The sequence below is a fragment of the Procambarus clarkii genome, chromosome 34, assembly GCF_040958095.1.
Source record: "Procambarus clarkii isolate CNS0578487 chromosome 34, FALCON_Pclarkii_2.0, whole genome shotgun sequence".
Lineage (NCBI taxonomy): Eukaryota > Metazoa > Arthropoda > Malacostraca > Decapoda > Cambaridae > Procambarus > Procambarus clarkii.
In genome coordinates, this window is record NC_091183.1 from 42,346,591 (window position 1) to 42,374,319 (window position 27,729).

Genomic DNA, 27,729 nt, shown 5'->3' on the forward strand with positions numbered 1-27,729 from the left:
TTTATAAATTCAACAGATAGTGTCGATTGTTTCTGAATGAGAAAAAGGTAGTAAAGTGAAATTTGGGAGGGTTCAGACTTGCGTGGGATTATGAATTCCATCGCATGTAATTCTGTAATCACTGGAACATGATCCTTCGATCCAGGAACGAAGAAGCGTCTTGGATCACTCAAGGGGTGATCCCCCAGATGCAAGCCATACCCCTGGGGTCACCCCAGATGCAAGCCATACGCCCTGCGGTGACCCCAGATGCAAGCCATACCCCTGGGGTCACCCCAGATGCAAGCCATACGCCCTGCGGTGACCCCAGATGCAAGCCATACCCCTGGGGTCACCCCAGATGCAAGCCATACGCCCTGCGGTGACCCCAGATGCAAGCCATACCCCTGGGGTCACCCCAGATGCAAGCCATACCCCCTGGGGTCACCCCCAGACGCAAGCCATACCCCTGGGGTCACCCCCAGACGCAAGCCACACCCCTGGGGTCACCCCCAGACGCAAGCCACACCCCTGGGGTCACCCCAGACGCAAGCCATACCCCTGGGGTCACCCCAGATGCAAACCATACCCCTGGGGTCACCCCAGACGTAAGCCATACCCCATGGGGTCACCCCCAGACGCAAGCCATACCCCATGGGGTCACCCCAGACGCTAGTCATACCCCTGGGGTCACCCCAGACGCAAGCCATACCCCTGGGGTCACCCCGGACGCAAGCCATACCCCTGGGGTCACCCCAGACGCAAGCCATACCCCTGGGGTCACCCCAGACGCAAGCCATACCCCCGGACCAAGACATTGTAAGGATTATTTAACCTGTGATTATGTTCTGTCTTATATCCCATATTTACATATACCTCATTTATAATACCGACATCTTTGGGTTCTTGTCTTGTTTCTCTTGGGCCCCAACTGTGGTGAGACCATTTTTACCTGGGTATCTGCTGCAAATTGTTTGAAAGCTTTTGAAGTTTCTAAGCAAGCCATTAGAAGCTTGTGTTCAGAATTGCGCAATCATCTCTAGGAACAAATCCACAAGGGCCGTGACGAGGATTCGAACCTGCGTCCGAGAGCATCCCAGACGCTGCCTTAATCGACTGAGCTACGACATGGTCAAAAGTCTTCAGGAAGATGCTAAAATCCTTGTCGCAAAACCAGTGCACAGGAAATTTTTGTCCTTGCTACCTGTTTAATTCCCGTTATATTACACGGGAACTCCCCGTTTCAACTCCTTTTGAACCATGTCGTAGCTCAGTCGATTAAGGCAGCGTCTGGGATGCTCTCGGACGCAGGTTCGAATCCTCGTCACGGCCCTTGTAGATTTGTTCCCGTTTCATAGTAAGGATCGATAGAAGCGACGGTCTTAAAGCGACGTGGGCCGGTGACTCCAATAGCAAAACTCCTAACAGTAAACTGTTGATATATATATATATATATATATATATATATATATATATATATATATATATATATATATATATATATATATATATATATATATATATATATAAATTCCCTTTATGTTACCAAGACGAGTCTCTACTCGACGCCTTTGTCGGAGCCAAAACAAAAATACACTTTGTATGTAAATGAAAACTGAAAATTGCAAGTAATTAAACCAAAGGATTGAGACGTTCATTGCTAATTAAACCCGGCGCTGTGAAATTAAAAACCAGTGATTGTAACTAGTCTATTATCCTTAATTAAAAACATCAAATGAATCGTGTTTCTTTTGTTCCAAATTATAGAAAACGGAGAGTATGTTGAAAGCGTGACAGAGACAAAAATGCACATGAAATATGTAGACAGATGAACAGAGGTAAACCCAGCAGAATTTGTTGAATTTGTTAATAGTAACTTATTTTTATATTGAATTACTTAGTCTTTTATGGTGTTGTTTGGGTTTCCGGGAAGCATACATATGCACCCAGCTGCATTGTACAGATCAAAGGATTCCCAGAACCTCGACATACTGATTGTTGCAGTATTCAACATTCACTGATTCTTTGGACAGTCCTGAAGAAATTTCATCCTTTGTTAATTCCCAGTTACCTCCTTCAGAGTGTTGGATAGTAATAATGCACATTTAGTTATTCAGTAAGAATGTAGACAAGATGGAGTGAGGTTAAACTTTGTTAGCTGTTAGTTGAGTCTACTGGGTTAGGTTGTGTCTCTGATTAACGCATAATGTAACACAGTGTTACTAAGGGGGACCAGCGAATGCATCATATTATAATGATCATTATGATATAATGATCTATACTAATGGGTGTACCAACACCGAGACAGTTCCAGGAAACTTTGCTGTCATCTCGGTAGGGAAAACAAAGATCCTGGAATCGACGCTTGGGGAGTAGAAGAACTCCCAGAACCCCCCATCAAGCAGGTATCAAGCAACCTGTCCTCTTAAAAAGAACGTCGCTTTTGGCCGTTTGCCAGTATGGCCGAATATGGACGTAATTTGAAAATAAAAAAAAAATTGAAAATAAATTTGGGATTTTTTTTTAACAACAGTAAGTTAAGGGTCCTCTGATAGGTTAGGTGGGCAGGAAATTCTCATAAAGTTTCAAAATGGTATCAAAAACGTTAATGGAAAGAATCCTTTTCTAAGCTTGCCGAGTAAGCCGGACGACTCAAACAGAAAACGGGACAGTACGTTACTTTTGTGAGTCGATTTCATTTCAAATTACGTCCAAATTTGGCCATAGTGCGCATACGAGCCAAAAGTGACGTTATTTTTAAGAGGACGGGTTGATCAAGCAGGACGCGCACCCAGATAGGAAGAGGCTGTTAGCAACATGAAGCTGTATGGTGGCCCTCTGATCGACCATGTAAACAGCTTCAAATGCCTTGGTCGTGAGGGTTCCACTGTACGGTCATGTTGTAGCCAGATTGCAACCCGTTCTCGCACTTGCTTATAGTCAATATTGGCTTATTTAATAAGTGCATATGTGACATACTAATTGGTTGTGAATATTTTAGTTTACCTTGAAAAGCTTCATAGAAAACACCGACCTCACCTAACCTTCTTAGTATGTTAAGATAAGCATCTTATTGCTTCTTAATTGCAATTATTACTTAGCCTATACCATTGATAGGTATATTCCATTCTCACGAAGGTGTGCCTGGCTGATACTCCCAGCGTTAGTACAAATGTGAGAATGGCAAAAATGATGTATTTCTCATATATTAAATCGATTATGCTGCACCTCTGCTTGCTCTAGTGCCTGAGAGGATGCTTGGAGGCCTGGGAAAGATGCAAAATGAAACTGTGAGCATCATCCTTGGATGTCCTGTATAACTAAAGTACTAAACATGAGGATGAACATAATATATCATGTGCTAATGATGTAAATCAGGCCTTTGTCGAAGGTCAACATCCCTCAAAATTGTTTACAAAAACTGTAACTGCACTCAGAATATATAATGTTGATGATCTTTACCAAGAGGGCGGGACGATAACGGTATTTCCCTGCACCATGGGACATCTTGAGATATCTTGAGGTTATCTTGAGATGATTTCGGGGCTTTACTGTCCCCGCGGCCCGGTCCTCGACCAGGACTCCACCCCCAGGAAGCAGCCCGTGATAGCTGACTAACACCCAGGTACCTATTTTACTGCTAGGTAACAGGGGCATAGGGTGAAAGAAACTCTGCCCATTGTTTCTCGCCGGCGCCTGGGATCGAACCCAGGACCATAGGATCATAAGTGCAGCGTGCTGTCCGCTCGGCCGACCGGCATCACCCCTTTTCAAATTATTATCTTCCTTTCCCACCTATTATGATGGTTAAAGAACAACCCATTCTTGGACAGGAAACAAAGTAGAATGCCTTAAGCCAAACTGATGCCCTCTCCCTAATTACTTACACTGATGGCTCCTTGCACCAGTCAAATGGTGTAGCTGGAAGTGCAGTTGTTGTGAAAGTGGGAAATGGCTTCTATTTATATGAGTGGGGAGCTCTTATAAATAACTGGGTCTGCACTCTTCAGACAGAATTGCTTGCCATAATCCCTGCACTCAAACTAGTATACGTATCCAAAGTCTACACGTTAATTGTGAGTGACGCCTTGTCATCCTTGATTGTACTCAGCTCCCAAAGGCATTATTGTGACGTGCTTGTGTCTCAAGCTCGGCACATATATAATGAGAGACTGATGGAGTCAGTTTGTAGTCTGAGGATTTCCTCCCAGATTGCTCCCTGAATGCATGAGAGAACTGATGAGTGAGCCAAAATGTGCTCTTAAAATTGTGAAACTGGCTTCACAAGAAGATTGTTACTTGGCTAAATGAACTATTATGTGCCTCTGTAACCCTTTCCACCACGCCCACGGGATGTGTATGGGGTGCATAATAAATGACTAAAATTAAAATAAAAATTACGAGAGAGAGAGAGGAGAGGAGAGAGTTGTTGTTGTTGTTGTTATAGATTCAGCTACTGGGAACAAAAAGTCCCAAGTAGCACGGGCTATGGTGAGCCCGTAGTGGACTTACCTGGCACAGGAGCGAAGTTGTAACTTTTTTGGAGAGAGAGATTGGGTTTGCCCTCTTATGTTAACAGGACCGTCAGCCCCTGAGGTGGAGAAGGGATTGTGTTCAGACAGGCGCCGCGCCTCAAGACACCACCGCCAGGATCACCACAATCTTCCCAGAACTGTGAGAGCTGCCCCTAAACACCAGCCCAGTATTATGGCTGCCTCACGCTAAATATAACAGTCTGGTGGAGCACACACAAGCGTTGTGAGGGAGTCTAGGCATCATTGTCTGACGGAATTCTCGCAAGGGATCCCGAGCAAAATAGATTAGTTAAAATGTATGATATGGGTGTGTGTTGGGTGGATGGCAGGCATGTGGAGGTGCCGTGAGTGTGTGGGCGAGTGTGTGGTGAGTGTGTGGTGGTGAGTGGAGTGTGTGTGTACACTTGGGTAGTTTGAATGTGTTGTTGACCGAGTCATTTTCATACTTTATTGCTTATCAGTTTTCAGTGTACTGAACCCTTGCTTAATCATTACTGGATACATAAATATGAGGAACAATAGTATCATACAACAATTACACGTCATCATTATATTTTCCAGAAGAATTACTCATCATATACTTCATCAGTACTAAAAAGAAAAGAGAACACAATTACTGAGCAAAATTAGATGAGAATCATTCGCTTAAAGTTGAACGATAGATAAAAAAAATCACTATCAAATAAGACTACGACAAGAAAACTTGATTTAAAGGATATCAAAAGTCAAATGCACAAATATATACAAAATAGAAACTATAACGTAAGCCGGACGTAAGCCTATCGGTGGGCCTCGTAGCCTGGTGGATAGCGCACAGGACTCGTAATTCTGTGGCGCGGGTTCGATTCCCGCACGAGGCAGAAACAAATGGGCAAAGTTTCTTTCACCCTGAATGCCCCTGTTACCTAGCAGTAAATAGGTACCTGGGAGTTAGTCAGTTGTCACGGGCTGCTTCCTGGGGGTGGAGGCCTGGTCGAGGACCGGGCCGCGGGGACACTAAAGCCCCGAAATCATCTCAAGATAACATCAAGATAACGGACCTAACAACACATAGAAGACGACAATTTACGAGTGAATAATTTGGCGATGTGAATAGATTGCAAGATGTTAAAAGGCTTAGTAGATAAGAATTGAAAGTGAGCAGTTCCCTACACCAGGAAAGATCAACCCTTAACGTACTACAGGCAAACAGTTTTTAAACAAGAGTTGAGTAACAGTAAAGTAATCCAAACAGAAATATCTGGCCAGTTGAAGGAACACAAATAGAACATCAACTATTCAACCAATGTTGACGGGGTAGCTAGGTGGGAACGACGAAGTTTAGAAGAGTTGTATATTTTTAGTCTTCACTTTCAACTTTCATTTCCTCTCTCGCTGCTGGGCTCGTAAAGAAGAAATCCATAAGCCATTAAAGAGAGGAGTGGAGGTGCCAGAGAGGTCATCAATTGATGGTATTTTTTTATCTTGCGAGTTGGTATCTGAGATAGGCTGGGCAGCCGCCCTGTTGCTGAGAGCTCGGCTCCCAGCCTGGGCAGCCGCCCTGTTGCTGAGAGCTCGGCTCTTAGCAGCAGGTCAAAACGTATATGAAAACACTGTGGCTTCCTGTCCCCCGACACAGTGAATTAGACCCCAGCCAAGACTATGATCACGCTACACACCACGTGTCCGGTGAAGCCGGCGTGACTGTAGCAACAGGTAAGTTATACTGCAACCCAAGACTGGTGGATTATATTCACGTCGTGTAAGGTGAGGTAATTATGGAGATAGCGTTAAGCCGGTGTCACTACATGGGGGGTACTCTTGTCGGTGTTATTAAGGCCATCCATTCAAGTACGTTGTTATAGATTCAGCTACTCGGAACAAGTTCCAAGTAGCACGGGCTATGGTGAGCCCGTAACTTACCTGGCACAGGAGCGGTGCCGTCTCTGCATTCAAGTATGTTTATTGAGACAAGAAAATACATCTCGAAGGGATAGAGCAGCTTAGTCTGTTTCTATCCCCTAGGCTATCCATTATAGTATACTTATGTGCTGTTGTATTGGCAGGAAATAACTTTATTATGAAATTATTAAGGTGTTGTTAGCGTGCATTATTACTATTATGCTGTAATATGATTTCTTTTTAAGGATTTGCCTATGCTCAGTTTCAAGAGTTTTCTACTCTACGAGCCCGACTTTAGGCTAGAGAACATTATACATTTTGTTGTATAAATAAAGATGCATAATGGATTATATTGTTATTGTTGCAGGGGAGGCGGTGGTGGTGCCGCCGCTGGAGAGGAGCTACAAGGCCAGGGTACTGGGCCACTACCCAGACCATGCCCCTACCTCCATGCCCTTCGACCACCATGCTGTCCAGATGGTAAGTACCGTCCTCCTTCTTCCCACTCTCCAGGTTGAGGGAGGTAGATCCCACCTGGTTCGAACCTACGTCTGAGAGGATCCCAGATGCTGCCTTAATCTGGAATCCTCTCGGACGTAGGTTCGAAACCTGGTCACGGCCTTTGTGGATTTGTTCATTAGATGCATCACGCTATTGTGATTTATGTGTGTAAGTTCATCATTCAACTTATCACTGCAACACAAATAATGACACTATTGCAAGTAAACAATCACCATATATTAAATCAACATATTTAAACTGGTAATGCTGTTAGAGCTAAATTAAGGAGTATCAATAACAACTAGTGATATGCAGGCGAGGAGTCACAATAACGTGGCTGAAGTATGTTGACCAAACCACACACTAGAAAGTGAAGGGATGACGACGTTTTGGTCCGTCCTGGACCATTCTCAAGTCGATTGTGGACCATTCTCACAATCGACTTGAGAATGGTCCAGGACGGACCGAAACGTCGTCGTCCCTTCACTTTCTAGTGTGTGGTCTGGTCAACAGCTAGTGATATGATGTGCCCGCGTCTCTGATACATTTTGGTGATGTCAAGCACATCACACTCCGGGATTTTGGGCAAGTCTCTTTACACTTGACAATTACACAAATTTTGTTATAGTGTCTGCTTTTTAATTGGTGGGTTAATTCACACTAATTATAAAGACAACAGGTAAATTTTATAAGCCTGCCATCGCTAAATATAGCGGTTCATTATATTGTGTCCTCAGGGTTATGTAGCAATTCCGGCTGTTCTCTACATATACACAATCGTGGGTTCCCCCCTCTTTAATCCCTACTATTTCCCCCCCCCCTCCTCTTTCCCCCTCCCCCCCCCTCTTTCCCCCTCCCCCCTCCTCTTTCCCCCTCCCCCCTCCTCTTTCCCCCTCCCCCCTCCTCTTTCCCCCTCCCCCCTCCTCTTTCCCCCTCCCCCCTCCTCTTTCCCTCCCCTGATGATTGATGAAGATTAAGCCACCCAAGAAGTGGCACGGGCATGAATAGCCCGTAATCCCAACCCTCTTTCCTCACATTCCCGCACCTTTTCTTCCTTCCCCCGTCACCCCCCCCCTCCTTTTGTCCTTCCCTCCCCCCCTCCCCTCTCCAGTTCACCGGTGACGGGGGAGACCATTGTAGAGTGGAAGGTGAGAGCCTGGAGCAGCGTGCAGGGACTGTCAACACACCCGACACGCTTTCTCGACCAATAACATTTAGAGAGAGTTATGGAGAGATTCCATGATGGGGGGGGGGGGGCACATTACATGGCCGTCTATCTGGGGTCTAGTCTGTGTTGGTTCCGGGGATTAATATCTCCGTGGTCCGGTCTCTGACTAGGCCTCTTTGTTGGGGATCTGGTTGGCCAGGGTGTTAGGCGCCGTTAGCCTAAACTGGCTATACAATAAAATCCATCAGGGTGAGGTGTGTGTGTGTGTACTCACCTATATGTACTCACCTATATGTGCTTGCAGGATCGAGCATTGACTCTTGGATCCCGCCTTTCTAGCTATCGGTTGTTTACAGCAATGACTCCTGTCCCATTTCCCTATCATACCTAGTTTTAAAAGTATGAATAGTATTTGCTTCCACAACCTGTTCCCCAAGTGCATTCCATTTTTCTACTACTCTCACGCTAAGTAGTAGAAAAATGTGTGTGTGTGTGTGTGTGCTCACCTAGTTTTACTCGCCTAGTTGTGCTTGTGGGGGTTGAGCTCTGGCTCTTTGGTCCCGCCTCAACCGTCAATCAACTGTGTGTGTGTGTGTGTGTGTGTGTGTGTGTGTGTGTGTGTGTGTGTGTGTGTGTGTGTGTGTGTGTGTGTGTGTGTGTGTGTACTCACCTAGTTGTACTCACCTAGTTGTGCTTGCGGGGGTTGAGCTCTGGCTCTTTGGTCCCGCCTCTCAACTGTCAATCAACAGGTGTACAGGTGTGTGTGTGTGTGTGTAACTCCGACTAGGCCTAATAAATAATATTGGTCTGTGGCAGGTGTGTGGGGTGGGGGAAGTTGAAGCTTTTGAATTTTAGCTTATGACTCTCTCGTGTGTGAATATACAGGAGTGAATAGATCCGGTGAGGATAGAGCGGCAAAGATCCAGCTTGACTGTGGTTCTGTCTGCTTTAACCTGACGCTTGATTCCCCTCACTACCACATGTGCTCAGGTCTCGCTCTTCTCGCCATGTGAAGGTGAAGGTTATGTTGAGGGCTATGTTAAGTATGTGTGGGGGGAGGGGGGGGGTGTGGGAGGGTTCGGGGGTGAGTGTGTGTGGGGGAGAGGGAAGGGAATTCTCATGGGAAAGGGCCAAGCCATTACGACTATATAGCACTGGGAATGGGTCAGGATAACCTGATTCTTATCCTAACCCCTTCCCAGTGCTATATAGATTGATTTACCTAAATAATGGGTAGAAACGGGAGAAAATTTGTCCCCAGACTCGGAGGTGCAGTCCTTCAGTGAGAGTAGTCAGCCACCAGGCAGGATACTGTGCTGTGTTGCACATAGGGTGTGCTGTGTTGCACATAGGGTGTGCTGTGTTGCACATAGGGTGTGCTGTGTTGCACATAGGGCGTGCTGTGTTGCACATAGGGTGTGCTGTGTTGCACATAGGACGTGCTGTGTTGCACATAGGACGTGCTGTGTTGCACATAGGACGTGCTGTGTTGCACATAGGGCGTGCTGTGTTGCACATAGGGCGTGCTGTGTTGCACATAGGGCGTGCTGTGTTGCACATAGGGTGTGCTGTGTTGCACATAGGACGTGCTGTGTTGCACATAGGGCGTGCTGTGTTGCACATAGGACGTGCTGTGTTGCACATAGGGCGTGCTGTGTTGCACATAGGGCGTGCTGTGTTGCACATAGGGCGTGCTGTGTTGCACATAGGGCGTGCTGTGTTGCACATAGGGCGTGCTGTGTTGCACATAGGGCGTGCTGTGTTGCACATAGGGCGTGCAATCAAACTTAACCTTGAGAAGGGATTTGATTACAACAGTTTTCGACATCAAATATAACCGGTGTTGCTAGCACGTAACAGTTTATTAAGGAGAGAACGAATCACCGATATATCCTTGATAATTATTAAGAGTTTATTGAATAAATTTGACTGTACATGTTTGGGGTAGATATTACGTTCAAAATGTATCGAGACAAAGCTAACAGTCAGAGAGACGTGTGAACGTCTTAAAATTTTGAACACTGTTAATGATTCACTTTTGCATTAGACCACAAGGAAATAAATATAAACTGCAGAAGGTCTATTGGTACATATGAGAGTAATTCTATTTACATCCATCCGGACCTTAACTACCATTGTAGTAATTAATGGAAGGCACCGGTGCTCAGGAATCCCAAAAATCTTTTATGTAAACACATTGACTTGTAACATTCTTGTACATAAGCTGGTCGAGCCGGTCGGCCGAGCGGATAGCACACTGGACTTGTGATCCTGTGGTCCTGGGTTCGATCCCGGGCGCCGGCGAGAAACAATGGGCAGAGTTTCTTTCACCCTATGCCCCTGTTACCTAGCAGTAAAATAGGTACCTGGGTGTTAGTCAGCTGTCACTGGCTGCTTCCTGGGGGTGGAGGCCTGGTCGAGGACCGGGCCGCGGGGACACTAAAAGCCCCGAAATCATCTCAAGATAACCTCTCAAGAAGAAGCTATAGAGATGGTAAGAGCCGACATGTGAGGTGTTATCATTTACGTCCAGTATTACGAGTAGGACTCGAGAGAAGACGTCCCTTATCACTCGGGCTTCAGGGTAAAGGGAGAGCACTTCTGCAGTCTAGCATCTCTAGCCGTGCACCCATACAAGTTTGAAACGGCGGGTTAGATTAGGCAATCACTTGGATGCCTCGCACTCTAGATATCAACTTCCAGTGGGGCTTCACAAGCCCAGATATAGTAAGTGCGTAGTTTTTTTTTCCAGGGATATTCCTGCGCGGGCCCTAAGCCTCTGGCTGGCCCACTAAGTGTTGCTTGTTTCTGTTTTACTTGGGCGGAGTATGAGTATTTATTACTCGTATGGTCGTTTCAGTAAGATTTTGCCATATGTGTTTAACAACTACTTCTGCTCTGTTGAATCTAAGTTGAAATCTTAATGGGTTTGTAACTGTGCACTGTGTTAGATGATGTTCCAGTGGTCTGTCGGGCATTTCTCCACGTGCGTTCGTTAGTCGCATCGTTCATCATACACCGCATACACCTTCGTTCTTTCCGCATGTGGCTGTATAAACATAAGAAGACCGTTGTAGTTGGACACTGAGGATAATAGCTTAGTGGTGGTCAACCCAGGTCACCGAGGATTTAAAGGGGAAAGATCCTGCCTTCCACAGATACTCAACCACCTATGACAAACTCATGGAAGTATTAGAAGAAAAAAAAAATGTAGACGTTTTATACTTTGCAGTGAAATTTGATAAATGTGACCGTGGAGTGATAGCTCAATTAATTATTATTAATAACAGGTAAAGTAAGGCGATGGATATTAAATTTCCTGTCAAACAGGAAGCTGATCTCAATAAAATCTTCGATTGGACAACATAAAATACAAATATTTAACCGTGATAAATTCCAGATATTTAGGCATGAAAAAATGAATTACTTAAATGAAATATAAATTACAAGATGCCATCAGATCTCATCATGGAAGGTAAACGTGTAAAGGATCTGAGAATAATGTCACATGACCTTAATCGTATACCCAAACAAATATAGCATCAGCCAGAACAATAATAAGATGAATTATGAGACCCTTCAAATCCAGGGATGCCACTCTAATGCTGATACTATTCAAATCACTTGTGCTTTCTCGCCTTGAGTACTGCTCGGTACTCGCTTCAGAGTACCGAGCAGTACTCTGAAGGGTACTTAACCTTCAGAGCAGGGGATAGTTCTGAAATGGAGGTAATATTTTTTTTTTTTTTTTTTTTTTTGAGATATATACAAGAGTTGTTACATTCTTGTACAGCCACTAGTACGCGTAGCGTTTCGGGCAAGTCCTTAATCCTATGGTCCCTGGAATACGATCCCCGCCGCGAAGAATCGTTTTTTCATCCAAGTACACATTTTACTGTTGCGTTAAACAGAGGCTACAGTTAAGGAATTGCGCCCAGTAAATCCTCCCCGGCCAGGATACGAACCCATGACATAGCGCTCGCGGAACGCCAGGCGAGTGTCTTACCACTACACCACGGAGACTGCGCATAGAGATAGAGATATAGAGAACATATACGACACATAAACACAGTTATAAACCTAAATTATTCGGGCAGTTTCAAAGCTCTCAAAATGTACTCTAGAAAGGAGACGAGAGAGTTATCACACATCAACACATTGGCGCGAACGAGATGGGAGGAAATGCAGAATAGACCCAGTGAAGAGGTGTTTATTGGCACAATCAGAATAAATGCTCATTGGGTCAAGGGTTCGAGTCTTCTCGGGGCCCAAGTGACTGAAACACAGAGAACCCTGTATGAACATCAGAGATCTACGGCGATCAATATCCTTCCTAGAAGTACAAGAAACGGTGCCCGTACAAAAGTGGACGTGTTCAATAAAAATAGACAAGTTACTGCAAAAACTGCCGGATTAACCGGGTTTCATTGTATATGTGGGTATTGTGGGCCTGCGGGCCTAGCAACATTATGGGCTATTCATGCCCGTGCCACTTCTTGGGCGGCCTAATCTGCATCAATAAATCCAAGCAGCGGTCTGGTGCAGCAAGCGGTCTTGGCGAGTAGTACTCCCATTAATCACTCCAGATATTCAACTGTATTCCCTGTTTATCCTCTTCTCCCCGTGCACCCTCTTCTCCTCACTTACTCCTCTGCTGTCCAGTTACCTGGTGTGGCCTTTGAGTGGCCCCCCAGCAACGAGTGGCCCCCCCAGCAACGAGTGGCACTGGGGGGTAGCGTGTTGTACACCCCTCGCTTGGCCAGTCACGGGAGGCGGGATCGATGTTTGCGTTCGGCGGTGTTAGTGACCTATATCTGTGGCCCAGTTCCTCAAGTGACGGCTTGTAGGTGGGTGGGTCACTCGCGTGTCGGGGATAACAAGCTCTCCGCCGGCGGAGTCCACAAGGTCAGTGGCCTCGGTTCTGGAGGTTACTATCGCCACGGTATACCAGGTGGAAATTCCACCTGGTATACCGTGGCGAGACAGACGCACCATCTGCCGGCCATTTGGCGTACTGCGCTTGTCAACAACAAAAAATACAATTAAGATGGGATTGTTAGATTTATAATTCTCGTTCTCGGGGACAGAAAGCCTTGTGCTAAAGCTCAGTGAGGTCCCGCGTTAGACACTGCTGCATGTAGTCTGTCGTGTGAACCAAAGCCCGGTTGATCAAGTACCCATTAGAGATTTTTATCTTATCGAGTTCCCTTTTGATTACCGTGAGAGATCGGCTAGTTGTGTCCCTTATTACACGCAGAAATCTCGAGTGCATGGGGGAATTGCGTAACTTAAGCACTAGAACTTCTGGTTGCAATTGTTTTACTATGTCGTAGCGCAGTCGATTAAGGCAGCGTCTGGGATGCTCTCGGACGTAGGTTCGAACCCTCGTCACGGCCCTTGTGGATGTGTCCCTTATGTTTAGAAGGAGTGTTGAAAAGTCTTGGGCCTTGATGTTGATGGAAATCTCTCAGCGTACCTGTTGCACTTCTGCTTTTCAACTGCACTGCACTTCCTCCCACAACAGTTGACTAACTCCTGGAAACTTTTTGAATGGAAGGTGAAGAGGAGCGTCAGGAGAAAGAAAACCTACACAGCCGGGATTGAACCCGGGTACCTTGGTTATGAGCCGAGAACGCAGACCACTGTGCTCGTCTCCAGCGGGGAATAGGTACAAGGACTAGTGTATCATTCATCATAGCCTATGATGATGATTGTACTTGAACAAAACCGGTTATAGTACGTTGTTCAGCGCCTTTAAACATTAACGCATTATAAATCACTAAACATCGGCCCGACAAAAAACAGCCTATTTGAGCCAGACAAAATACTGATGCAGGCTAATTACTACTAAATTAAACAAAACTCATTTACCCACCGTCCCGCCACACTCGTGTCGAAAAATTGAGAATGTCATACTATAAAACTAATTAAAACGAATAATTTTTTTTAATGATTTAGATTTAATTTATTATACACCAACTATTATAAATATTGAGGGTCCACCAACTCCCACAGGATGGGTGGGAGATAGTGGACTCTATAATCATCCTGCGGGTGGTAGTGGGTCTCATGCCAATGATATGGGTGGTAGTGGACTCCGTACCTATCTTGTGAGTAGCGTAGGCATCCGTCAGTCTCAGATGACTATTGAGTTACGCTCTGGTTGTCGAAGCTGGAGTATCCTCTCCAGCCTCTCCTGTGAGTGATTGTGTAAAGAAAAGGTTAGAGGCACATAATGGGCTCTGGCACTGAACCACAAAATTTATTTAGATAATTTTTTGTAATCTCTCTTCGAGATACTGTATTAATTTACACGTGAGAAGTATTAGAGACTGGTCTAAATCTACACAAGGGAATAGCTTTCTCAAAATAAATTTAATATTTCTTTACCTTTGTTTTCCTTTGGAAAATATTCCTGAAGGCCTCACAGTACCAGTAGCCTACAAAATCTTAATGTGCAATGGGTACGCTGAGAGAGAACTCAGTCAACATCAAGGTCCAGATCTCTTCAACATTCTCCCGCTAAACATCAAGGACATATCTAGCCGACCTTTCACGGTGTTCAAACGAGAACTTGATAAACTCCTCCAAAGGATAACTGATCCACCAGATGTGATCCATACCTCTTGTAGCGAGCAGCGGCTTCTAAAAGCCTGGTTGATCAGGCCACCCTCTAGTAGACCTGGTCAGAGACCGGGTCGCGGGAACATTGATCCTCGAAACGAACCCAAGGTAAGTTGCACCCTTAATATGCTATTTGCATAGTTTAACGTGTATTCCGACAGTATTTTTTTTAGCATAATAGATTAAATAATTGGACCACAACACTAAGCAATTTACATTTATGATAAACCAACTGCATATAATTTTAATTCGCTTATCATGCAACCCACACCAATTACTTCAAGCACTTTGATTTACAGTATTCGCAATGTTTGGCAAATGTTGACCAAATGGTCATTAGTGGTTGTAACATAGTCGGTAGCCAGGTAGGATATCGTGTACCTGAGGCTTTGTGTGCCCTGGAGTTGTGTCCTGACGCTGCTGATTTAGTCCTTCATGTGGAAGTTTCAATTGGAACCGTTCCCCTCACCGTGAAGGTCTCGCTTCCGAACCATGGCAGCGGCAGTGGCTTCAGCCTAGCTAGTTCACTTCCATCATTATATATGTATTTGCATACATATACATGCAGTTGAATAAAGACGACATGGTCTTCCGAAGGACATTGCCAATTTATTTGTGTTGTTTTAAGAATTTATTTAGGGCATAGAAACGCCGTTTGGGAAGGGAGCGCACTTGGGAACGGTGACGGAGGCTGTGGAGTGTGGAGCCAAGCGCGCACGCCGCGTTCACTCGCTGCTGCTTCTCACTTTCAGCACCTCGTTAATTCCCCCCTTCCTTCACTACGGGTTTACAGCCGGAAAGTTTTTGCTTCAGTACGGGTTTGCTGCCGGAAAACTCTTGCCTCTGTGCGGGTTCCCGCCGGGGAAACACGTTTCAGGTCGGGTTTATTGGCGGGAAACACTAGCTTTAGATCTGGTTTATTGGCGGGAAACACTGGCTTCAGATCTGGTTTATTGGCGGGAAACACTGGCTTCAGATCTGGTTTATTGGCGGGAAACACTGGCTTCAGATCTGGTTTATTGGCGGAAGACTTCAGGACGGGTTTACCGCTGGAGAACTCGTACTTCAATACTGGTTTATCGCCGGGAAATTCTTGCTTCAGTGTGGGTTTACCGCCGGGAAGTTCAGCATTATAGGTCTGTTATCCGCAAACTGTTTAATGCAAACATTGCTTTCAGTGTAAACCAGACCTCTTTCGATATTTACTCTAGTATGGCGAGTGGTGACCCTGGGAGTGACTGGGGGGGATCTGGTGACCCTGGGAGTGACTGGGGGGAATCTGGTGACCCTGGGAGTGACTGGGGGGATCTGGTGATCCTGGGAGTGACTGGGGGGATCTGGTGACCCTGGGAGTGACTGGAGGGAATCTGGTGACCCTGGGAGTGACTGGGGGGGGGGGATCTAGTGACTCTGGGAGTGACTGGGTAATCCAGTGACCCTGGGAGTGACTGGGTAATCCAGTGACCCTGGGAGTGACTGGGTAATCCAGTGACCCTGGGAGTGACGGGGGAATCTGGTGACCCTGGGAGTGACTGGGTAATCCAGTGACCCTGGGAGTGACTGGGTAATCTAGTGACTTTGGGAGTGACTGGGTAATCTAGTGACCCTGGGAGTGACAAGAGATTTGGAATGACGACCAAGGAAATGAGTTTGAGATGTCACAAGTAGTGTGAACTAATGGGAATATAACTGGCAACTGGTCTTAGGAATTGAGCAAGTGGTCGGGTCTTCCAGAGTGTGTTACCGTGACTGAGGAGGCATTCAGAGGCAGTGGGACAATTGTCTCCACTAAAGTGGACATTTCCTGCGTCCTGGGAACATTCTCCATGTCTCTTGGGGGACCTCCTGGAGAGTGACGTCATGGCGAGGGGCTTGTGAAAATGTGACCGGAGCGTAGGGGAAAGTGACCAAGAGGGTTTTGAAAGTGTCTGAAAGATCATGGAAATGATGGATGGATAATTAATGAATGTTACCTTGTGAAAATTCCTGATCAGCTCAGGAAATTTGTTATGTAATCATATATGAAAGTGACACGATGAATGACCGAAGATAGTGAACACTACACAACGATAGGTAATAATGTTCATGGTCGTGTTTGGAGAGCTCACGAAGATGACTGAAAGCAAGTTGAGAAGGCCACACAAGAATTTTTTTTGTATTCAAAGACTGCTCTTGAAAAATTCTCCCGCAAGATCGGCAGTAAGAACCTCATAATAGCAATTACAAGTAACTTGCACATTGCACAGGATAAAGAGTGCAGAGTCTCTTGTATGGACACCACCAGAAGCCTCGTAGCAACCAGGCAAGACGTCAGAAAGAATTTTTTCAGTGTCAAGAGTAGTAGACAAATGGAATGCATTAGGAAGTGATGTGGTGGAGGCTGACTCCATACACAGCTTCAAGTGTAGATATGATAAAGCCCAGTAGGCTCAGGAACCTGTACATTAATTGATTGACCGTTGAGACGCGGGACCAAAGAGCCAGAGCTCAACCCCCGCAAGCACAACTAGGTAACTAGGTAAGTACAAGAGACCTGAAGAGCTTGTCAGCTCAGCTCCGTCAATAAACACACCCCAACACGCACCGTACAATCACTGTTGTTATTGTTACTGCTGTATTTTTAAGACAGTCTCACGTAAACTATAATTCGGCGAATCCACTCTTTGTAAAGTCTTTGTCTGATGCTGTATAATCAACTCTGGTAATGGAGGCGGGGGATGGCTGATGGAGGGAAGGGGGAGGGGTGCCTCGGGTGGTGGGAATAGGGGGGTGTCTTGGATGGAGGGGAATAGCCTCAAGGCAATATGACTCATAATATGGGCCAAAGAAGTCTCGCCACTGAATAAACAAAGTCAAATAATGCATCATTTGAATGCTTTTTTTATTTTTTTATATATACAAGAGTTCTTGAATTCTTATGATTACTATACATATTCAGTTTGCTTCCGGCGAAGGGAATGGAGGGATGTTAAAACTGGTGTTCATGCCCGTGCCACCTTTTGGGTGGCTTAATCTTCATCAGTCAATCTTTGTCCACACACACAGCCCCGTTCCTGTGCCAGGTAAGTCCAATACGGGCTCACCATAGCCCGTGCTACTTGGAACTTTTTGTTCCCAGTAGCTGAATCTATAACAACAATAATTTGTCCACAGTTGTGCCTGCCACGGGGACTCCAGTTCCGCACTCAGAAGCATGTCCTGGAGCCTCGTTTTCATCCCTTTCTTGTGACTAAAGAAGATGGGTCTCGTGCGCATGGGTTTGCCTATGTCTTCTATGAAGAAGTTAATTCTCAGCAAATATGTACTGCCATGCACACTCTCCAGGTGAGTTTTTGTTTTCTTCATACTATTGGTTTTAACTTTTAACACAATTCTTTCAATTTAAAAATACAAATATTGTCCATGTTGGTATGTATGGTAATGACGTGTGAGCTACTGTGTTGCATATGTTAACATAGGAAATGATAAGATTAATACTGTATATATCTATCTTCTCAATGCCACTTAAGATATTTCTCCAGGAGGCTTTATCAACATACAAGCCTTTTATTTTTATAAACCCTCTTAACCCTGTCGGGAGCCGGTCGGCCGAGCGGACAGCACGCTGGACTTGTGATCCTGTGGTCCTGGGTTCGATCCCAGGCGCCGGCGAGAAATAATGGGCAGTTTCTTTCACCCTATGCCCCTGTTACCTAGCAGTAAAATAGGTACCTGGGTGTTAGTCAGCTGTCACGGGCTGCTTCCTGGGGGTGGAGGCCTGGTCGAGGACCGGGCCACGGGGACACTAAAAGCCCCGAAATCATCTCAAGATAACCTCAAGATAACCCTCTCTCTCACTCTTTCTTTCATATATTGTCCCACTCTTCTAAGATACTGGTCATCTGCCTCTGCTCTCTTCTATTCCTATCTCTTTGTACAGTGTCTTTAATTTGGTTCTCTTTTATTTTTCCTCCTCTTATATACTTTAAGCATTTACTCTCCTTCCCGTCTTTGCTTGCTTTTTTTTCAAATTTTCTTTCATCTCATAAGGTTTCATCTCAAAAACCTTTAGCTTGGTTTTCATGCTCTACTTTTTCCACATATACAGTATTTCATTTCCTCTCATCCCACCACCTCTCTTGCCTTATCAGTTTTGATTTGATAAGGCTTCAGTTTGGATTGGAATGTCATGTCTTTTGTTTCATTTCATCTGTGTGGGTTGGATTATTTGTTTTCAGCCATAATGTTGTGACTTATTCTCTTCTTAATGTCAACAGTCTGTGTATTTGACGGAAATGTCCAGTAGTCATGCCAAGGCTTCATCTGGAGCAACGCCAAACAGTCGGGATACCCGCTCCCTCCCACGCCAGTTCCGCCTCTCTGCCCCCAAATCTCCAGCAGCTCTTCACTTCTATGATATAACCAAAGATCAGTTGTATGTCACCAAATGTATTGCCCTTGTTGGCCAACACCCATATGTTTATGCTGGAAGAAAATTTCTCAAAGGACTTTACAGGTGATATATAAAACGTATATGACAATTTATAGGTTTTAATTGCACTTTGTTGAGTGTTTGATATGCCACTCAAAAATGGGCAATAGAATTTTTATATATAATGGTATCTTTATTCTATTCATTTAATATCTATCTCCAATTTTCCATTGTTGATATGTTGATAAAGTGAATGTAGTTTGCCTCTTGCGGTGCAAGTGTGTTTCTAAGTTAGCTACATTAGAAGCTATACACTGTACTGTATTAATATGGCTTTCCTTTCTGAATCCTATCAAAAGATTTAATATAGTAATAGGCAAAATATGTTATCAGTACAGTAATTATCGTTACTTGTGCATGTAAGATTAGTAAAATACAGTTCTCCACATGCTTTTAAATGTTTAAGATTATTAAAAATTTAATTTAATTACTGTATTTAGTTTTGAAAACAAATAGCTATTATGAACATAGCCCTGCTAAACCTCCCCTCACTCCTTGGAATTATATTGAATAGTTAGTAACACTTTCTGTATTGTATATGTACTATTCTTATTTATACTTGCATTATCTCTCTCTCTCTTTTCAGGTTCTTCATTCAGTGTGAGAGTAGTGGTGTGAGCCTAGAGTCACATGTCTACAATTTATTGTATGAAGTACCAGCACCCCCTCCTGGCCGCTGTGTGGCATTCTCCTGTGTAGGAAAGACACACATTTGTCACCGTCCCACTAGCCATGAACTTCCCTTGTTTGAGGTGTGTTTACTTTCTTTGCTATACTTTACTATCCAGGTGTGTGCATGCAAACGTGCATATGTGCACGGGTGCACGGAAGAAGGGCTTGAGTATTAATAATACACACAAAATGGTTAGTAATAAGGATATAGTTAGTTAAGAATGAATGTTTGACATTTATTAATTTATAAATTTGGAAGCACTTCACACACAAGTGTATGAAGTAAGTAGTGAGAGTGCTGCTGAAGGTTCTTACTGGAGTGTGACTGTGCTGGTTCTATGTGATGCCTTACCTTGCAATGTGCTGCATGTACTTGCAATATGATGCTGCAATGTGTTGTATAGGTTATATGGTAAATGGTACCTTGTACCTTGATGGGGTTCTGGGAGTTCTTCTACTCCCCAAGCCCGGCCCGAGGCCAGGCTTGACTTGAGTGCGCTTGGTCCAACAGGCTGTTGCTTGGAGCGGCCCGCAGGCCCACATACCCACCAGAGCCCGGTTGGTCCGGTGTGGGCATCTTTTTTTTATATCTTTATACTGTGCATCCTTTCCTATTTGCTGTTCTATTTCTTCCAGGCTGATGACTTTTCACTCCATGGAATGGGAAATGGGATAGTAGTAATAATGATTTCACTTTGTCTAATTTATGAAAACCACTGTAAAGTTCATGTAACAAGACATTAATATCATCAAACTACAACAGTAATGAACTGGGTATAGCAATATCAATTCCAAAATGCTAATTATTTATTAAATACAGTACAATATATGCCTTAGGTCATATTGTGTCATTAGAAGTAAAATTAAAAGAAGCATTGATTACTAAATTGTAAGTACAATATATACTGGGTGCCATCTTAAATTTTATTTGTTTATTTTTTCAGTATTCTTTGCGGGAGTTCTGCTCATGCCTCGGAGTGGAAAGTATTGTTCAGCTACTTACATGCGTGTTGTTGGAAAACCAGGTCATTCTCGTCTCTAGTGGTAAGTTGTCAATATTTTCTTTCAATTACATTTTGTTTAATGCACTAGTTCCTCAGCATGGGCAAAGTTGCCCATTAATTGTAAGAGCCAGAGAGTATTTAAGTCTACCCATTCTAGGGTCTGGATCACCATCATAGTGTGAGTGAAGTAGGAAGTAGGGTATATATAGCCCTCATTTGGTTGGATATTTGTGAACCACCCGAGTTTTACAGCAAACCAGCAGCTACTGGTTGCTGGTTTGCAACCAGCAAAAATAGGAAAGCTACTAGAGGACCAGGTACCAAATATGCACAACAAAATATCAACTTGCTGGAATGAGATATGGTGGGAAGTGCAGAATAGACCCAGTGAAGATTAGAAGTGTCATAGGCACAATTGGAGGACACTGTATGAGTGTCAGAGGACTACAGGCATTTAATATCCTTTCCAACAGATACAAGAAATATTGCTGAAATGAAAGTGGACATGTTCAAGAAACAATTAGACAAGTTACTGCAGGGAGTGCCAGCCCAACCGGGTTGTATTGGATAGATGGGCCTGTGGGCCTCTCTTGGCAATAGTCTTTTCAACCAAGTTATTTCAAAACAAGCCTGGCTCCAGTTTGGGTTTGAGGAGTGGAACAACTCTCAGAATCCTCTCCTGGTATTCACTAGGTATAATCCAGGATATTGTTTTGCTATACATCTGAAGCTTTCCAGAAGATTTCCTGAGACCTGGAACTTCAAGAACAAGAGGTCATAGATTTAAACTAACTAAACAAAGATGCCAAAGAAATATAAGAAAATTCACTTTCGCAAACAGAGTGGTAGACAGTTGAAACAAGTCAATTGAGAAGGTGGGTGGAGGCCAAAACAGTCATTAGCTTCAAAGCGTTATATAACAAAGAGTGCTGGGTAGACGGGACACCACGAGCGTAGCTCTCATCCTGTAATTACTACACTTGGGTAATTACAGGGACAAACATCTCAAGGATGGACTACTAGGTGGTAAGTGAGGTTGTGGGCCTGCAGGCTGCACCAGCAGCAGCCTGTTGGACCAAGTTAACACAAGTTGAGCCTGGCTTCAGGCCGGGCTCGGGGAGTAGAAGAACTCCCAGAATCCTCTGCAGGTATGTATGCTCACCAACCCTGTTATTACCTGTACTGATAACTAGTGGCAGTTAGTGTAGCAGCTAGTTTCTAACCACTACAGTGTGATAATCAGACGAGACCATTTTCAAAGTTTCTTACCATGATGGAGTGATAGGTCAACTAGAGCTAATGAGTGTGTGATGTCCATATTGGACTATAAGGATCTAGGCTGGAGAGTACATCTGGAGGGTCTTAACTTGAAAAATATATATATTCTCTCAATCTGGTGTTTACATTGTTCTTTTCTATTTGTGTTCCATTCAATCAAGATCAGATTACAAATATTGAAGACCATAATAAAAAAATCTAAGGCAAAAGTGTGTGTTTCTAGACATTAAACAATAAGATTTGTGTAATTAATATTTTGCTGTTATAGCAAATGTTGTTAGTGTTAATAAATGTATGACTTTTAATTATAGTAAGCTTAAATATAGTATTATTTTATTATATGGATTGAATCAGAGTAATTTACTTTTTTTTTCTATTTGTATGAGCCATGCAAATCCAGTTAATTTTTGACTCCCATTTTGTCTTGCAGATTACAATAAACTTATGCTGGTTGCAGAGAGCATAGGTACACTAGTATTTCCATTTGTGTGGCAACATGTGTATGTGCCAATATTACCTGCGTCTCTCCACCACTTCCTCGATGCCCCTGTGCCTTTCATTATGGGTCTGCAGTGCTCTCATGACTCCAGAGATACCATACAAATCCCAAATGAAGTAAGTTGATATGGCTAGATGACGATAAAAATCATTATGTTACACGGACAAACATTATCTAATAAGTCATGTGTCCTATTGGCAAGTACAGGGTACATTTGATATCCCAAGTAATAATAATAATAATAATAATAATAATAATAATAATAAATAATAATTTATTTAAAATGTGCAGGGTAATGAATTCCAATGGTTATGGTGCACTTCTGTATTTGTATATTTTATAAAGCCAATTCTGTACTAACAAGCAGCATTTTTTTTGCCAGATATTGTATTTACTGTACTTCACTTTTGCAATTAAAGTTGCTTCTAATGATATATCAGTGATGGCAGTGTGTGTATATAATACAGTATTTGGTAAAGTATGCCTAATACTTGGCTTATAGTTATGGGCAATGTGTTAAAAGAATGACATGCTTGGGTAGTTTTGCAGATGTTACATCATTAGACAAAGGAACTAAAATATCTTTTGGAACAGTGTATCCAGGTATATCCAGTCCATATTCATATATATCCATATACACTTTCTATATATGTATCCATATATAGGTACAGTATATCCATATCCTGTGTATGAACCAGGTATCAACCAGTGTTTGAGTACTCAAAATACAGTATTAACATCTAATAAAATAGGAATGTCTTAACAGATAACATTAATTTGATGAATAAGTTTAAAAATAGTTAAATGAAACGGTGGCTAGGAATACTAATGTGAATGTGCATTTTAATATTGCATTTTGTACATTATGTTTGCCACTTCCTGAAATGGAAAACCTGAAATACAAATAAGAACCAAATATTCTTGATATACTTTGTTTTCAGGCTAATCTGTGTCTGGTAGATGTTGATGAAGGCACAGTAGAAGTCCCGGAAGATCTTCCCCAGTTCCCGCACCGTTCTGACTTTGTTCATGAATTAACACAGCTACTTATAAAGTGGGAAGTGCCAACTGGCAAATTAGACAGGTGAGGTGAAGTGGATATTAGCACTTATTTCAAGTAATTGATAATGAAGAAGCTTTGTGAAAACTTATATATTTTATTACTTAAAATCTGAAAAAAAAAATGATTTGAGAAAACATGAATAGTGAGCTAAAATTGATTCATTGTTGTCTAGGTGAAAAAAGTTTCTGCATTTGTACAGCTAATTTTATATGTTTAATTTACTATTAGTCCTCACACTTTTCATATCCTTTAATGTAAAATTTTTTTATGTTGTAGGTTTTCCGTTATACATTTTGTATAATATTATCATTCATTCCACTCACTTAGGCTGATGGCATCACTCATCATTTACATAAAGAATTCTCATTAGACACAAATGCTAATATTTTAGATTAACAATGTCTTGCATGGCAGGTCTACCTTGCATCAGTGCTCTCTTCACCTGTCAATGTTTTATACTGGTCACCTCTTTTTCTTGTACTTCCTCTTGTGTAACTCCTTCACCCTCCACTGGCCATTCCCATCTTGTACTGTCATGTTCTAATTCATGAATTCTCAACATATCTCTATTCGTGGAAAATTCTAACTACAGTATATGAAACTTCCCACAAGCATACGTAATACATAATACTGATAACTGCCACTGCAGTTGGAATAAATCTTCACTCATATACATTTGTTGTCTCTCTGCTTACAAAGGTCCTTGGAGCATTTACACTGATCATTTTTCACTACTGTCTTTACTAAATAGCATTTACAGATATACTGTATAAAATAATTCCTATTTATTTTGCAATTTTTCAGAAACCTAAATGAACACCACAGTCAATACAAATACAGGAGGAGACGAAAGTACTCCTGGTCCCATGATTCAGACTCGGGTGTATCAAGCACAGAAGGTTCCATAAGTGGTTCTCATTCTTCCATCACTTCCCTCCCGCCCTCCACATCTTCCTCCATTTCTCCGCTACAAGGTCCTCCGAGTTCTGTCAGAAGTCATCATTTGGATCCATTTCACTTTTCCCCACATCTGAGAGAGATAACTGCCATTGCCAAGAAAGCTGGTGAGTATGCTACTAATTTAGAAAAATCCATGTGATTTATGCTTTGTTTTTTTAAAATCTGCTCATAAGCTTGTAATGGTGTTTTTCATCAACAGAATATTCCAAAAAGATTTACCATACTTGGATTGAATTCTAGCAGCCATTTATCTACCCATTTTTAAAATTTGTCAACATCTTCTTGTAGCACCCTACAATTCTCACTCTCCACATTAAGTTTTCATCATCTGCTAACATTGACATGTGATATGTATGGGCTCACTTGCGAGTGGATGTGTGTATCAGAAGTGAGTGTTTATTTTGGAAGTGGGTGTGTGTGTGTTGGGAAAGTGTGTGCATGTGTTGGAAAATACCAGGTTGGAGGGCAGTGGTTAGTGGTGTCCCTCAGGGCTTTGCTCTTAGACTCCTACTGTTGCTGATATACATACATGAATGACATGACTGAGGTTGTAAGATTTTACATGACAATCTTTATAGATGATACCAAATTTATGAGAATGGTATAAGGATTGAAGATGGCTGTGCAGGTGGACTTAAATTAGCTGTAGGACAGTGGAGACAAATGCCTGTTAGAGTTCAATCCTAACAAGTGATAAGCAATAACATTTGTGATTAGAAAAAGGAGGCCAAAGGAGTATAAGAGGAAGAATCTGAATCACTCGGAAAACCAGAGCGGCATTTAAATAGAATAACATGGGAATTATTCATAATATTGTACACTGCATATATCAACCTTGTGAAGCACACTTTTTTTTTTTTTTTTAGGAAGCCCCGAGATTTGCTACGTGCTTAATACCAAAGATAAGAGAACTGAGGACAGTTAAAATAAACTTAATTGAATGACACTTGACGAGTGTGTCAATGAATATAGCCTTGATTCTAATATGATTTCAACTTGTAAAATGCTGAGAGGAATTAACAAAATGGATAAAGGAAAGTCTACTCCAATTTGCAGAAAAATATTATAAGTGTTCACATGTGGATATTGGAAACAAAAATGAGCTAGAGAAATGTAATGAAATAATAATTTTCAATTTATACTGATGCAAATGGGTTTCATCTGTTTACAGAGGTTGTGAAAGCTACCTCGATTCATAACTACAAATCCAGTATGACAGAGCACTAGGGTGGGGAGGAGGTACAAATACCCCAGGCAAAAAATCTCTAAAGCAGGGCCCTGTAGTTGAACCTTATTCCTTGTAGATGCAGAAGCTGGAACAGGAGTCATGCCCCCTACTTGCACCCAATACACCCATAACAAAGTATCATACTACCACCATCCTTATTTACCTCAACCCCTAAACACACGCACACCCTTCCACCCAACCAACTACTGTACAACCACCCACACTCACAATCGTTTTTCCCTTTGTACATATTTTGATATACAGGTACAAAGGAAGAGTGGTAATTTTTGTTTTATTTTTAAGAATATTTATAATATTGCCTGTGTTACTAGATATGCCTGGCACAGGGACTGGGAATATCTCCCTCAACTGACTGCTGAAACATGATCATTTACATGCATATAATGAAAAAGGCAAATATAATGCAAGTTAATAATAAAGTTTTCCAACAGGGGTGTATGACTCGGATGATGTTGATAAAATGAAAAAAGAGAGAGACAGTGAGATGATGGAAGAGCTCAAGTTTAATAATGCTGTTCGGGAAGTTTTCTTAAATAGATTTGTTCATATGTTTTGTGCTTATGATCATTTTGTCATCCAACCTAATTGTCAGGTAAGACATTATGTTCATGTTCATGGATTTCTTTTGCTAATGGTTTCTGCAATACAGTACAGCATATTGAAAATGCCATATGATTTTCTATTTTCCTAGAATATCAGCTTGAATTTCAGTGGTATCTTTTATCTTGGTAAAAAGCTTGGCCTACCTTTCACCAATTCTCTCACAAATGCCAATTTGTTTTTCACAGTACGAGTTCTTTTATCAAATAGCAGTGTCTTCTAATTTCATACCTATATTATGTTGTGACAAAGGAGACTTGGTCACAACATACAAGATTTTTAGGAGACAAAGTTGACAAGGACAGTCTATTCCAGATGGAGAATAGGGCTAGTTGACACAGGTAGAAACATGAAACACAAGTGAGTTAGTTATACAACAAAGTACTCTTGTAGTATGTATATGAGGAATGAACATGTAAAATAAGCAGAAGGAAGAGGTTCAGCTCAGTCCATGGCTATAAGTATTGTAGATATGACGGAATTGTAGGAAATTAGATTATTGTTCACCAAAAACCCAACAGTGAAGAGGTGGGTCCCAGGAAATAATCCTTCCTTCCCACAAGAACATATAGGCAAGAGATATTTTATTGTTCTCATTGATGCTGTTTAACATTATATAGCTATTGTGGCTGCCTCAGAGCATTCTCAGTGTACTTCATGGAATAGAGATAAGACAGTATATAGAAAATACTCAAATGTCAAATTCCTAATCAACACAGTAAAATAACTTCATGAAATGAGAGATACAGTATGGTACAAAGTGTATGACGATACACCATACGATTCTTCTTGTGTTTCAAAATTACTAAAATAGTGACAATTTTTCCCCGCAGGAAACCGATATGGAGCAATGGTTAAGCTGTCGAGAGTCAGTGCAGAACTTTGACAAAGCAACATTCCTCTCCGACCAACCAGAAGTCCATTTACCATTCCTTTCACGTTTCATTGAGTCACAAATGTTCACCACATTAGTAGATCATAAAATCCTATCCAACTGGGGCAAGCATGACACCAATCTCCGTACATTTGATATACGCATTAGGCTACTCAGGTAAGAGCTTTTCAAAATTTATATTTTATGGTTTTCAAGATTTGTGAATAATTTTGAATAAATGGTCAACAAAATATACTTTATTTAACTAAAATACTCGCCCTTATTTCAATTGGATTGACAGTAGATTTAAAATACTACTAACTCATAATTATTGTTATTGTTATTTAATATCATGTAGTGGAAAAATGTAT

The 27,729-nt window shown here is 42.5% G+C and overlaps 1 protein-coding gene across 3 annotated transcripts in view; it reads left to right on the plus strand.

Moving 5' to 3' along the window:
- pns (DENN domain containing pinstripe) overlaps positions 1-27,729 on the plus strand; it is a 136,402-nt gene that overhangs the window by 76,766 nt on the left and 31,907 nt on the right. For all 3 annotated transcript variants that reach the window (XM_069335941.1, XM_069335940.1, XM_069335942.1), the window contains exons 2-11: positions 6,763-6,875; positions 17,842-18,012; positions 18,945-19,183; positions 19,746-19,911; positions 20,776-20,875; positions 22,544-22,728; positions 23,554-23,696; positions 24,480-24,739; positions 26,316-26,476; positions 27,318-27,535. In XM_069335941.1, coding sequence (XP_069192042.1) covers positions 6,763-6,875; positions 17,842-18,012; positions 18,945-19,183; positions 19,746-19,911; positions 20,776-20,875; positions 22,544-22,728; positions 23,554-23,696; positions 24,480-24,739; positions 26,316-26,476; positions 27,318-27,535 — 1,756 coding nt within the window. The remainder of the gene's footprint in view (positions 1-6,762; positions 6,876-17,841; positions 18,013-18,944; positions 19,184-19,745; positions 19,912-20,775; positions 20,876-22,543; positions 22,729-23,553; positions 23,697-24,479; positions 24,740-26,315; positions 26,477-27,317; positions 27,536-27,729) is intronic.